This window comes from Canis lupus, chromosome 20 (genome assembly GCF_048164855.1).
Source record: "Canis lupus baileyi chromosome 20, mCanLup2.hap1, whole genome shotgun sequence".
NCBI classification, from domain to species: Eukaryota; Metazoa; Chordata; class Mammalia; order Carnivora; family Canidae; genus Canis; species Canis lupus.
In genome coordinates, this window is record NC_132857.1 from 41,583,747 (window position 1) to 41,598,953 (window position 15,207).

Sequence of the window (15,207 nt, forward strand, 5' to 3'; positions counted from 1 at the left end):
AATTTTTCCTCAAATTAAAAAGGGAATTTTTGCTCTTGAAATGTGAACTGGTAAAAAGATAATTCACTCCCCAGCCTTCTCATCAGCTAAATGCTGTCATAGCTACAAGTATCAAATAGCTATACGAGCAGCCTGGGAATGATTCTTGCAAATAAAAAAGCACAGTGTGAAATACTGACTTTTTTCTGATCAAATAGCATCCTGGGGTGGGTGGAACAGCTTTGGGTCAAGAAGAGGCCTCGATTTCTGGGGTGATTTTTATTGTTATCAGAGAGAAGACTGTACTTGCGGCAATGGTGCAGCAACCCGGCACACTCATACTGGTGAAGGCAAACTTGTAGTCACTTGTCTTTCTCTCAGGGTACTTACCCCCTACATCGAAACAGATTTTTCATTTCAGTTTCACTTACCTGTCACTTTCTTCTTTAAAAAGGTGATTTATCAAGTAAAAAAATCAACATCAAAGAACACTTCAGCACTACCAGGGAGCAAGCGCGCGTGCGCACACACATACACACACACACACACACACACACACACACACACACACTCTCAAACCCTCCCGCGTCCTATCCTGAAAGCAAAATTGTGACTGAAGACCACAAATGACCATCCCCCAACGGGGAGCTTTTTTCAGTATCTGGACCGTGAGATTCTTTTTTCTGTGGTTCCGCCAGCCTACAAATTTGAAAGCTGTTGCAAGGGAGCTATAATTTCTACTCAACACTTCATGATTTGATTATGTAAAATAAAAAGTATAATGAAGTTAATAGTACCTTATTCTTGCAGTACATTATGAGGAATTTTTTTTCTGTGCAAAATGTGAAAGTGGAAATTACCTCTGGGCCTTCTAATTCTCAAAAACGTGGGTCATAATGATTCTGTGGCGGAATTTCAAGACTTAAGATTTAGTATATTTCTCTTTCCTCTATTCAGTTTTCCAAAGGGACGTCTTCTCTTAGTGGGATTTTATGTAGTAAAATGTAAAGAAGTGAAGTGAGGGGTAGGAGACCTACACTGTACGCCAGTTGTGGGACCTCGAGAAAAACATTTAACCTCATTGAGTAATAACTTCCTCTGCAAGGTGAAGAGACTGGATAACCCACTCCCAACCTAGCATTCTATGATTTAAAAAAACAATATGAGGTGGAATAAGTGTACATGCCTTGAGAAACAAGTGTGGTATATAATGCCAGGTGTTTCTTTCCCCTTGTATTTTCTAATAACCCTTATCCAGAATCATCACCTTGTACTTCTCTCCTAGTTATTTGTGTGGTTTCAGCAGGGAGCCAATGAGAAGGGCAGTATCATAGGTTCAAGTCCTTTACAGGCCAATCATCTTTGATCTCATCCCTGTCTACCTCTCTTCCTGATGGTCACAACAGAATTCACTCATGGGACTTTCAGTGGGTCTCACTCTTGAAGAACCTACTCAAAACAAGTACTCTTGCTGTCACTGCCTGGGCATCTCATATGAGGAAAGAACATAACACTAAAACAGAAAGCAAATTTATAGTCACATGGCCTAAACCATATAATGTTGAGTGGCATTTAAGGCCTCCCATATCCCAGGCCACCTACTCATAAGAAAGCACAGTCTTTTAGGATTTTCCCAATTATACACATGCAGACATAACACTTAATCTACCTGGAGAGGAAACAAGGAAGATATTTCACTAACATAAAAACTCTCCTAAGCATCATTTGGGGAGATTTAACAGGATTAAGTTTCTCAGGTGGTGCCAAGCAATGGGTTCTTATTTTCACAGTGTTTTCCAATGCTGTAAGTCAGAAAATAGATCTGCAGGCCCCACAAGACTCAGGGTAGAGCCATGTGCCAATGGGAACTCAAACTTGGTTTTGGGCTTTCAGCTAGCTCTACTACTATGACAGGCTTTGATTTATGCTCACAGTCAAGCCTATCCCTGAGCAAAATTTAAATGTGGACGATGGTTTCATTAAAGCTGTTTCCTCTTTCTCTGATTTTCAGGTATGCAATGTTCTCATAGTAATTCACTGCGTCTCCCTCTCCACCCTAAACCAGTCCTGCATCCCAGCACTCCATGCTCTGCATCCTATTGTTTACCAATGCCCTCAACAAAATTTTGCTGAGCTGCTTGACATTTGGGAAAGCTCCAAGACCTTTAATTAATGAGCGCTACTATGAATTATTGAAAGACAATAGCTTAGCATGTTTGCATATATAGCATCTTTGCATATTCTCTGGCACAAAAAGCAGAATTTAGGATGCTAGGGACTAATCAGCAAGGGTATTTTTGTGTTGGGAGAATCTTTCTTGTGGGGAACCTGGGTGGCTCAGTCAAGTTAGGTGTCTGACTCTTGATATCAGTTCTGGTCATGATCTCAAGGTTGTGGGATCAAGCCCCACATTAGCTCTGTGCTCGGCTCAGAGTCTGCTTATCCTTCTCCCTCTGCTTCTCCCACCTGCTTTAGCTTTCTCCCTCACACACAAATTTTTTTAAAAGACTTTTTATTTATTATTCATGAGAGACACAGAGAAAGAGAGAGGCAGAGATGCAGGCAGTGGGAGAAGTCTCCATGCAGGGAGCCCGACATGGGACAGGATCCCAGGTCTCCAGGATCACACCCTGGGCTGAAGGCGGTGCCAAACCACTGAGCCACCCGGGCTGCCCACAATTTTTTTTTTAAATGAGAACCTTTCCTGTGCTGCTCATATTATAATGAGCATCTCTGTAAACAGAGGCATCTCTGTCCTCTGTTAGGTATAGGACAGACCCTATTGGTAGGTTAGTAGGTAAAAAGTATCTTCTTTGGCAAAGGAGAGGCTGATAAATTATCTTTTTATCATATATTTCCCCAGAAACTATCCCCAGGGAATAGACATATAAATACACACACACACACACACACACACACACACACACACACTATTTGCATCACATTCTACCCGGAGATAGAAAGACCTAAGAGATGAGAAAAGGGCACATCCACTGGGAGGAGAATCTAAAATGCTATATAAGTTCTTAGCCTCTGAAAGTAGGCTGGTCAGTGCAAAGTCCACACAGACACAGAAACTGAATCTAAGAATAAGAGAGGAACTAAACACAAAAGTTTAACGTAATCCTTTTCTCCATCCCTGGAAACACATCTAGGAACAGTTTTAAGCCTCAGCAATTATGGGGTAACCAGCTAGTCTATACACTGGCAGAGCCAGACCTATAGCAGCGGAGTGGGAAAAGTGCAACTGACAAATCCACTCAACATAAATTTGATTGTAAAAAAAAAAAAAAACCCATAAATTTGATTGGATACCTACTCTGACCAGACTCCAGGCTAAGTTCTGGAAGCATACAAATGAATAAAGCACATCTCTCCACAACATGTAAAAGAAGAAGCTGAGCTATATCTCTATTTCAGTAGATGAGCAAAAGAGAAAGGAGTGAGTCGCTTAATTTCTTGCTCTGTTCGCATGTATTAGGCAATACAAGAGGTAAGTATACATCTGAGCTCAGAGACAGCCAACCTTCCAAAATCAGTGACTTAGTCTCTTTCCTTGAAAGCAAACACAACCAGGTTGTTAAGAATGACGCTCATCAGCATGAGCACCCTTAGAAAGAAAGATATAAACTATTGAACCATGGTACATACCGAAGAAGATCTCAGATACTCTTCACTCTTCAATATTTGAAGCTCTATTGAATTTTTATTCAACCTATCCCCCAAATTAAGATAAATGGGTGCTGGAACAACTATATATAGGCTTGGCATTTGGCATCAGCTTTACAGTAGTGTTTTTGTATAGGTTAAAGTCTACTTCGGCTGGAATTAATGTAATTATATATAATGTTGACAGATTATGACATTTGCCTATTAAGACACTATACAAACATTCCAATAATTTGCTGGCTTTTGACTTGGTAAAAAATAAATGAAACCAAGTCCCAAGGGATAGGGCTAATGGGGTAACTGGAATAGAAGTTTCAAAAGCACAGGGTTCAGGAAATAACAGTCAAAGAATAATGCATTTTCAGCCAAAACATATAGAGTGGTAAATGCATATTTAGTACTTACCACAAGACTGCTGTCTAGAGACAGCCTTTTTCCAAAGTCTCTTTTCTCAAGCTGTCTCTTTCCCTCCATGGGTGAAGTTATTTATTTTCCTTTGTGATTTATAAGAATTCCCCTTCTGTTTCCAGGATCACTGCAAAAAAGTGAGCACGTGTTTTACCATCCAAGTGAACAGTGTTTAGACCCTTGTTTTTAGCTTTCTAACCAGAAACAAGTGTTGAAGCCAAAATACCCAGACCCAAATCCTAAGTACAGAACTGGGCTCTCTCAACTCAAAATCCTAAGTACAGAACTGGGCTCTCTCAACTCAAAAGACCTCTCCGTGTTACAAATGTCAGAGTCATCTTTACGGAGGCCCCTGTGTTTTTATAGGTCTTGCTAATGGAGTTGGGGAATGGGTTTGCAGGTTGAATCAGCAGACTGTGGAAAAAAGCAAACAGCCCGTTTCATGCCATGCTTGCTCCACACTCGTCCTCCCTCTAGCAGCCAGAATCATTCTGTTACTGAGCACATAGATGCTGTTTGCAAATTCCATGAGATCAAACTGACAAAACCAGGTTCCGTAACCAAGAGTTGCTGAGTCTAAGGCCGGAGGAGAGGAAACTGAAACTTGCCAATATTTCATCATAAAATATTTAATTTAAACATACTTGGGGAACATTATAAGATACAGTCCCTCTAGGACAGGTGGATTCTGAATGAATGGCAGAGGACTTATATCCACTCACTGCATTTTACCATATCAGATATAGTTAATCCCTATATTCCACTGTGGTTGCTTGCTCTAGAACAATCAAGTGTCCTGGTTAGTAAGAATATTATGTGTTTTAAGCACTGGCTTCCAGTTTTCACCAAGATATAAATGGCCTGAAGTAAGAGAAATAGGCTTTAGTCCAGCTTTCCTACCCATTCCCCAAGTAACCTTGGCAAGCCATTCAGCCTCTCTGAAACTCATCTTTCTAAACTGCGAAAACAGGTAACATTGGTGATCAAATGATAGATGTAAAATGATATAAAGGCAATAAGCTACAACTTACATGTAAGTTACAATTATGCACAGATTACATTAAAAACCAGATAAATACTAAAGTTAACATAATTTAATACATCTTTGATGGTTTAGAATGCACTTGGCAATACAGAAATTGCTCATAATCTACATAAAACATATAGCCATTATCCTGCTATTGTAGAAAAGCTAAACTTAAGTAGGATAATATACCAATCAGCTTTTGATAAAACTGAAAGAAATTATTTTCCATAGCCCTCTCAACTGTTCCAAATCTAATGAGGATATGATAGACCTGGCCTCACAGCTCACAGCATATGGCATCTTGCTCCTTGTTTCCCCCACCAGGAGGAGGGCTGGGACAACTGTGCCCCAGATAGGGTTTGCCCAAAAGATGGTCTGGTAGTAAGAAACTGATGGACTCTCCACCTGGCCATAGGTTCTCTCCTCCATCCACTACCTCTCATTTTTAGGAAGACCAATTTCAATTCATTACTTGTTCACTCAGTAACTGCTAGGAAACTGCTAGGAGTCCATTCTGAATTCAAGATACAAAACCAAAATTTTCAACATAGTGTTCAAGGTCTACTTCCTGCCAATTAGTTTCTTACAGTCCCTGAATATGTGAGGCACATTCCCGAAACCACACTTTAGATCAACCCCCTCACCCCGACTGGGTCTAATTATCCCCTCTCCAGTGCCTGGCGCGGGTCCCATCTCCTTCACAGGACCTTCCTGGTCACCCCACTGGGCAAAAACGTCTTTCTCTCCCACATTTCATAGGAATCCTTAGGGACTTACTTATTAACCACCACCATCACCTAGCACAGTTTAAATATAGGATTTCTTACTATATGCTGGTTGGTAAAGCATAGTAGTTAAAAAACTTTTGGCAGCATTTTCCAGAACAAAGTTAGTTGTGTGTACTATCGGCAAACCTATTAGTCAAGTGAAATTTATTTTAAGGGCTTACCTTTCCTATTTTCAGCTATTCCCATCCACTTTGCTGCCCCCTCCTCATCTCAGTATGAGATATATACACTATTTTCATACTGTATGCACTCACTGGTAGCTCAGATATTCTCTGTAATGATGGATCCAGCTTGAGAGACTACTCAGGTCCTAAGAATTCTCCTTCTATCAAAAACATACCCCCTAAGTCATTTTCCTGTTGTCATTTTTCATATATATATATATATATATATATATATATATATATATATATATATAATTTCTCACCCTCCTACATCATATTCCAAAGAGCCCTGGCATTTGGTAGATCGCAATACATAATCCTTTGGCAGGTAGCATGTATTTCTGAAGTGCCTCATGTATGAAGGTCCCAGTCCTTAGGTGTTAGTGACACAGTCATATATGAGAGAGACTGAATTCCTGCCTTCATGGAACTTCATGGAAGATAGAGGAAATAAATAAGTGAACAACTCCGAATCATGAGAGGTACCTGCTTAGGGAGGAAATAACCATCATGAGGTGGTATTGCAGTGTCAAGCATGTGGAAGGGGAGATCATTTTAGACAGAATGATAAAAAGAGAAGCCAGTCATATAAAAATGCAGGTAAAGAGCATTCTAGATAGAGACTAGTCTTTCTGCTGGGAAAAATCCGGAAAGAGGTTTGTATACCTCCAGAATAGGGAACCAGTTTTTTAAGTATGAGTTGGGAAGATAATGGATGAGCAAGTTCTAAGTCATAAAGCGACAACTGCATCACACAAGCATCTTATAGGACAAGATAACTTGTTTGTTCTGAGCACAACATTTAATCTTAGGGTTTGATTACTCCTTGCTAGCTAGTAACATTAGACAAACCATTTACTCTATATAGGCTTCAATTGATTCATCCATAAAATGACATTAATAATAGGACTTTCCTCAGAGTGGGGTTGTTGGGATGATTAATGAGATGATCTATTTAAAGAGTTTTCCCAATACCTGGCACATAGTAGGTAAGCTTTAAATATCAGACATATTGATCATCCCTTCTGGTAAATATAATTAAATTCTTTCATGAGTAACTCTAGTGGCTCGATTTATTGCTCCATATAGGCTGATGGGATTGTCATTTTGGGAAACAGGGATCCTTTTAAAAGTCCTGAAACAGCCCAGTCTGCTATGTGGAAGGCTGATTGAACGGTTTAGCCTGGTCAATTTCTTTTCATACTTTATAGTGTCAGTTATTTGGGCAGAGATTGACCTTCAAAACATTCAGCAACTGAAAAGGCACAGGAATTAGCCAATCAGAAGAACAGGATCAATGGCAACTAGTAGTACAGCGGTAGCAATGTGTCCTGGCCAGTTACCATCCTAAATGTATGTACTACCACCATACCAAGAACTTGAAAATTCATGAATTATTCCATAAAGCAATCATGGAAAGGATCAAACAAAGTAAAGTCATCTGAAAGGATCAAAGGAAGCCCATGCATGAAACAAAGTGGCAACCAGGTTGTATCAATATGAAAAGGAGAGGAGTCCACAAAAGGAAAAATCAGGAAGGCTATCACACTCCACCTCCAGCACTGTTGCGGAACGACAGTGCCCGCATTTACACATACCCAGAAAAGACTGCATGGCTAGAGGGGACGTGAGTATGTCAGATCCCAGATACTTTGGCATTACACTGGCCATTTGTATCATCCAACAAATCCCCTTGCTTAGAGACCACTGCCATAAAACAACCTTCCAATTTTATTTGATTCACAAGTAGTTTTGCTTATAGAAGAAGAATGTGTTGACCAGCAAATATAAGGAGGCAATCTTTTGAAAAGTTACATTTTTAATACAAATTTGCAAGTCAGCATCTGACTCTTTATATTCATCATTTAGATATTTGCTTAGTATATCAGTCAGCTTGCAATATATAACAGAATATTACAGACTCAGTGGCTTAAGCAATAGAAATTTATTTTCTCACAGTTCTGGAAGCTGGAAGTTCAAGATCAAGGTGTTGGCAGTGTTGGTTTCTGGTGAGACATCTCTCCTTAGCATACATTTGGTCACCTTCTGTGTCCCGACATGACTTTTTCCTTTGCATACATGCTTCTGGTGCCTCTTTCTTTTCTCTTGCTTATAAGGACATCAGTCCTATTGAATGAGGCCCCTACTCTTATGACTTTTTTTAACCTCAATTACCTCCTAAAAGGCCCTATCTCCAAATATGGTCCCTTTGGGTGTTAGGACTTCAACATGAATTTCCAGGGGTTACATTTCAGTCCATACAATTTAATTTCAGTCAGATTTCAAAGTCTGATCATATCTAAGGGTACTAATAAATTTATGAGTCTAACACCTGACAGAAAACTCTGAGTGTCAGTGGCTACTCCCAGACCCTCTCTGCTGGTTAATTCACTGTTGGATTTCACCGGCCTCACTACCACCCACCCTTTCCTGCCTTCCCCCGCTATACACTTCTCTTTATTGAAGGTCTAGAGGTCTTGATGAGCAGCATCAACAGCAGGTGACTGCATGATCCAGTACCTTCTGTGATTCCTCCAAGCTCAGTATTTAAAAAGGCAGAAGCAGCTTTTCAGTCCTTCAGTCCCACCAACTTATGCCTTTTGCTCCTCCAGCGTTTTCAAGTTTCATTAAAAGATTCCTTGCATCAACTCTCTTCCTGCTTGAAAGACTGAGTATAGTTTCTCTTTTCCAGGCTTGACAATAATTGAGTCACACCCCATGGAGATACCATTGGACAGGCAGCCAGCCTTCCTTGAGGAATTCCTGGTCTCCTTTATGTAAGCCTTCTGAACAACAGCATGGAATTAAAAATCCCACCAGACACTAAGTTCCTGGAGAGCAGGGACGATATTTTAAGTTCAATGTTCTCCGAGGTAGTATAATGCCTGATGCATAGCAACATGGCAGACACTCAATGAACATTTGTTGTTCGCGTGAATAAAGGAATAAATGAATGTTTACAGCTGTCTTTGTGATCACATAAAGAGCAAGGTGGCAATATAACATTGCTACAGCAAAGAACTGCTATACACATTTATAACCCTGAAATTATTTTTATAGCCAAACACACAGACATACTCAAGCCTCAAAGAAAATATTTTATCATGATTTTAAAACTATTATCAACTTAAAAATTACTGCTTAGGACCTGCCTGAACTTACAAAGTACCATAACTGAGTCCTGTTCATGCCTTTTCTGTGGCTTCTAACAACGCTGGTTATAAAGAACACAGATCTGCCTCCAAGTGATGGGTTGGAAGCTTCTCCCTCCTTGCAAGGGGAGGAAAATGGTCAGATTTGAAGGAAGACAGGAAATTAAGCATCTTTTTTTTGCCTGATGGACATTGATATCAATCTCCCTTCTCCTCTCACGTACATCTCTCTCTTACTGATGAAAATATCATTTTCTAGGTATCTGTAGAATCTGTGTTGGCCTTAATAAACTCTCTTTAATTTTTCTCACAGATAGTAATGGCCTTTCAACGCTAGACAGGTCCTTTAATATTCCTCAAGACATCACTGATTTCTTTTTTCTGCCAGACTTTATTAACAGACTGTATAATTTTCAAGGGACTATAATCAAACACCATTAAATAAACCTCAAAGGCATATTTGCTCACAAGTACGTTGTCACTCACATGCAGACACACCTATTCACACTCTCTCATACACTCACACATATTCTGAGAACTTTTCTCCATAGCAATTCCTGCCTCTCTGATTCCCCTACTTCCCACCTCTGGTTTGAAATTTTAATGGTAATCCTGGAAGAAATGGAGCAAAAAGGTAGAACCAAAGGCATTAAAAGATTTAGCTTTCAGCCCTCTTTGCCACGTAAACTTGAGTATGTTCCCTAACTTCTGTGAATTTACATTCGCCAATCTGTTCTCACCAGGTTCTTGTGAAGTTGTGATGAGACAATGTAAGATTCAGGATACTTTTTCAGTCAGCTTCGTTAAGCAACAAACTATGCAAAATAGGATTGTTTGCAGCCTCATATACAACCGGCAAGCTCACTGGCACATCCCTTGCAGTATCCAGTATACTAGTTCCTAATGGTATAAATCCTACAAAGAATGATTTCAGAATTGAACATGCCAAAGACCAAACAAAAGGGCAGCAAGTTTCTTGTCCCTGACAAGGCAGTTCATGCATCTCCACCCTGGTTGCAGACCTTGTAAAACACATCAATGCCCATATCCCATCTCAGATCACCGGAATCTCTAGGCACAGGGAGGGCCCCCAGGCACTAGAGTATGGTGACAGCAGCCTGGGTTGTTAACCACTGGTTGAAGCAGTGGTCCTCAACTTTGCCATCTATTGGAGTCACCCAGGGGAGTCACAGAGATCAAATCAGTCAGGATTCTTAGGGGTCGATGCAGTTTTCATTACTTTAAGCTCTCTGAATGACTCTGACATGCAGCACCAGTTTGAAAGGGTGAAGCACGTTTCTTGCTTTCCTTTCCTTTCCTTGAAGGCCAAGGGACACACAGTTACTGGCAGAAACAACTGCCTTTTTTTCAGTCACTGCAACTAATAATATTTAAGCTGAAAACACGGATACCAAAGAAGATGAATATTAGATACGAATAATATGGATCGGCATCTCCCCAGTATGCCCATCCTGTCTAGCTCACTAATCATCTTGCTGAAAGTAGTCTTTCGCTACATGCAAAAATTAATATTGACTAAAGACAGAAATATCATATCTAGATTCTAAGTTAATGCACAAATAGAATCTTAGAAACTCAGAGTGAAGCCATCATTCAGAGGATGGGGAAAAGAACCTCCAAAAGCAAGGACAAGAGTGGAAGAAATTCCTGACTCAAATGCTTCCAGACCCATTCATTCCCTTTCTCTCCACTGTTCTCCAAGAGTATCCTGCTCTTATTTCTAAGTGCAAAGAGCAGGAGGGAAAAGAGGAAACTGAATCTGTAAGATTTGCTTATAGCTACCAAATAGAATGTTTGAAACTCCTGTCAGCTTTGTATTGAAATCTTTTCATCCAGATGTATTAGGTCCATGTAAAGGAAAGCAGTTGCCTTTTCTTATACTTTAAACACACACATACAGCAGTTTCCTCCTAGAAGGTATGTTGGCTCAACAACTTTTTGCTATTGATACATCCATTCATGAAGTACTTGCACATGTACATAACTGTGTGGGGTTGCACACGTGTGAATGTGTAGGAGTGTGTGAGTGCTGGTGTGTGTGCACGCACACTTGGAACAGAAAACCACTGTCTCCATTCTGGACAGGAGAATAAAAAAAAAAATGCCAAATGCTGTGACTTACAACCACAAAATGTCTATTTAAGTCCTAACAGCACCCTGAAACTGATTTAGAAGACTGCATGCTAACAGATTTCCCAAATGTGGCCAGTCCTTGCCAGATAAGTTAGTGGCTGGAAACACTCTCTGCAGGATGTGACAACAGCTTTTTTCTTTGAAGTGGAGGAAAATCTTGCATGATGATGAAAATTGGTTTTAAAGAATGATTTCATGGCTCATGTTTATTAAACTTCTCACCCTAGAAGCTACTCAGTAGCTTACAGCTGATAGTTTAAATGCCAGAAAGAAACCCTAAGAATTACTGCCTCATGGTCCCTTTACATAAACGGCTACCTCCAACCCAGGAACTAGGGGATTCCAGCACAGGCAGGGTCTGGAAATCTTTGCTGTCGTTCAGCATGCAGCTCAGCAAACTACAACAGTGAAAGAACAGATACTAATGTGAATTAAGCTCCTTAGGAACAAAGGACAGGGAAAGCTCTTCACACCTCCAAAACATCTACCATTCAATCATTTCCAACTCTTACTATTTAAATACTTTTTAAGTTGAGATATAATAAAAAAAAGTTCATAAAGTTGAGCCTTTCAAAATATACAACTCAGTGTCAATGCTTTCTATTACCCAAGACATATTTATTTGCTACAGAAAGTCGGGTTATGATTCTCTCTCAGCAGGAACCCAAAGAAGCTTCCTCATGGCAGTTTGAGGCTCTTCCATCCTGACTCTGCTACATCCACATCATTTTGGGTAGCAGCATCCTGGAGAGTCCTGAGTTCAAATTATCCTGCTGAAAAGTTCTGTGACCATAAGTGATCTTTATGAGCTTGAGCAATTTATTTAACATGGCTTGGTCCCAGTTTCTTCCTGGATAAAATGAAAATAGCAGCAGCAGCAATCATCTTAACAAGATGGCTCTGAGGCTTACGATGCTCATTTTCAAGTACTGAGTAGAGGTCACCTGAGTGTCTCAGTAGGTTGGGTGTCTGCCTTTGGCTGAGGTCCTGATCCCAGGGTCCTGGGATTGGGTCCTGCATTGGGCTCCTTGCTCAGCACATAGTTTGCCTCTGCCTTCCCCCCTTCTCCTGCTCTCTCTAGTGTTCTCTCTTCCACAAATAAATAAATGAAATCTTTAAATAAAACCAAATCCTGAGTAGATACTCAATAACTGTTAGTTATAACTCAACAGAATTTCTTTCATTCAGAATTCAATAATAAGTGCAGCGTGGGTGGCTCAGCAGTTTAGCGCTGTCTTCAGCCCAGGGCGTGATTCTGGAGACCCACGATCGAGTCCCACGTCGGGCTCCCTGCATGGAGCCTGCTTCTCCCTCTACTGGTGTCTCTGCCTCTCTCTCTCTCATGAATAAATAGAATCTTTTTTTAAAAAAAGAATAACTTTTATTCAATATCTATTTTGGCCCCAGGGCTCATGAGAAGAGAAGAGAAGAGAAGAGAAGAGAAGAGAAGAGAAGAGAAGAGAAGAGAAGAGAAGAGAAGAGAAGAGAAAGGAGAAAGGAAAGAACACATCCTCAAATTTTGAGGGAAGGAAGATTCATATCATAAAAGGTTTTAAAAAAGTGAATGAATGAATGTTTTTGGCACAAAGAAGACTCATTTCTGGTTGGAATAATCCTGTAAAACTTGCCTTCATTGCCATTCAAGTATTTCCAGCTGATTTCCAGACAGAAACTATTGCTACATTTTTACAGTGTATGAACCAAAAGCTAAGAGATGGAATAGCAAGGCTTTTGGACCAGGATAAGCATTTCAGCTCGGGCTGCTCTTCTCCAACCATCTGTTCTTTCCCTCCCCTTCCTTCTCAGTAAAGCTGTTCTCCCTGTTTTGTTCCCTCCTCTACCTCCTCTCCATTTATTGCTTAAAGAAATGCTTCTAGTACATTACATGAAATGCCCGTATGTTGCCCATGAACTCCTAAGGGGAAAGTCACTGTAAAAATGAGACAGATAAATAAATAACTTTTAAAAATAAATAAAGTGTGCACATAACCCCAGAGGAATGGAAGAATATTTAGATAAGTGACTGGGGAAAAGAATTTTCACACTGTGTCATCTGCTAACGCTAATGAGTTAATTAAATTAGAAAAATTCCACAGCCAGAAGCAAAAACATCCAAATAACGTGGGCTGCTGGGGGAATTATAGACCATGCTACTAAATGCATTCTGTTCAAGCTCCCCCCACCCCCCCTTTGAGAAGGCTGTGGAGAGCTACACTTAAAAAACCATCCAATTTCAAGAGTGTTTTTTCCATCTGGGGCCAGTTGGGGAGAATCTGCTCTAAACTCTGCAAAGCCCGCTAAAAGACAACATGACTTGTTAAGAAAACTGTTTGTGAGAAACAATGTTTCGAGAAGATCCAGCACAAAGTTTAATTGTGATGTCCCCCTACATTGCTGAATTCATTATTTTCCATTAAAAGTGTTAGTACACAAGTGAAAAGCCAAGACGATTCAAGAAATAGATATAGTCAAATAAGTCAGACGACAGTACACTTTTGCTAAGGCTTTACATGGCAATTAGGATTTTTCCAGCTACCTGGAAGCTTTCTTCTCTTGAAGAGTTTTTTTTTCTTCTTTTATGGTAACCTCCTTCCACAACTCCTATGTCCCAAACAGTCTCGATGTGAAAAGAAATGTTCAATGCCTAGTAAAGCAAGGTTGAAATAACCATTTATATGCTGAAACCAATGGAAAGAATTCATAATACACCATAAAATGTAGAATATGACATTAATGATGTCCTAAGTAATAACAGCTGTCAAAACGAAACGTATGAAAAAGTCTCAAAGATGTTTATCTTTTTCTATTCAGTGTTTAATTAAATTGAGAATGCTATTCACTTGTGGGGAGGTGAGCTGAAATCTCTTTCAAAAGTAAAACAGTTGATAAGCACCAATTTGCACTGATAACTAGAGAGAGTGGAGGTAAGGGTGTGTGTGTGTGTGTGTGTGTGTGTGTGTGTACATAATGTATATGCACTACATGTACACCCATGCAGATATATCTATGTATATATATATGGCCATACTTCCCTTCTTGTCCTCATGTCTCCCAGATTATGAGCAGTGCTAATCAAAACTTCTAATTACTGAGGCTTTTTTTTTCTTTTGATGAGTTGTTTCTTTTTATTTGGACTTTGAAGGCTCCAGAATAAGAGAAGTTCTATAGATAGTTGGATAATCAGTGCTTCTCAGATTCAAGAATAGGAATCCCTAGTAGATTCATTAAAATGCAGATTCTGATTAAGTAGGTCTACAGTAAAGTCTGAGACTCTGCATGTCTAATAAGCGGATGCTTCTGGTCTATGAATTCCACTTTGATGCTAAAGGATCTGAAATTTAAAATGGAGAGCTTATCTGGCTCCACTTAAAGGTGAAATTCTATGAATTTTCTCATAGAACTATGATCTTCTAGCTAGATGTCATGGCTTTGTTCCAGACATAATCTGAGATGCATCATGGACTACATAGGTCATGCACAATAATTTTTATGTTTATATCTACTCAGGACGTTTGGAATCCCAGAACCTAAGGTTTAAATGGCTTCTTTTGGACCCCTCTCCCCCATCCCACCCCCCAACAATACAGTCTCTGTCTATAAAATAAGCCTAACAAATTGTTGCCCTGTCTCTGCTTGCTTCTTCCAGTAACAGAAGCTCCCACTGCCTTTTTCAGAAACCTAGCTCACATTTGAGTGTCGTGAATAATTAGAAAGTTTTACTTTGTCTCCTGAATTTTCATCCACTTGGCCATAGCTCTGTTCCCTGGAGCAAATATAAGTTTTCTCTTACTCAAACACAAGATGCCCAGGTTCTTCAACACTATCTCTTATGAGAAAGTTTCCACAGCCCTTGGCTTCCTTGTCAC

At 39.9% G+C, this 15,207-nt stretch overlaps 1 protein-coding gene across 4 annotated transcripts in view; it reads right to left on the minus strand.

Moving 5' to 3' along the window:
• The window catches only part of NCKAP5 (NCK associated protein 5), a 966,791-nt gene that overhangs the window by 815,243 nt on the left and 136,341 nt on the right, over nt 1-15,207 (minus strand). For all 4 annotated transcript variants that reach the window (XM_072788976.1, XM_072788975.1, XM_072788977.1 and 1 more), the window contains one exon: nt 4,054-4,183. In XM_072788976.1, the coding sequence (XP_072645077.1) occupies nt 4,054-4,122 (69 nt within the window). In that variant the 5' untranslated portion in view covers nt 4,123-4,183. The remainder of the gene's footprint in view (nt 1-4,053; nt 4,184-15,207) is intronic.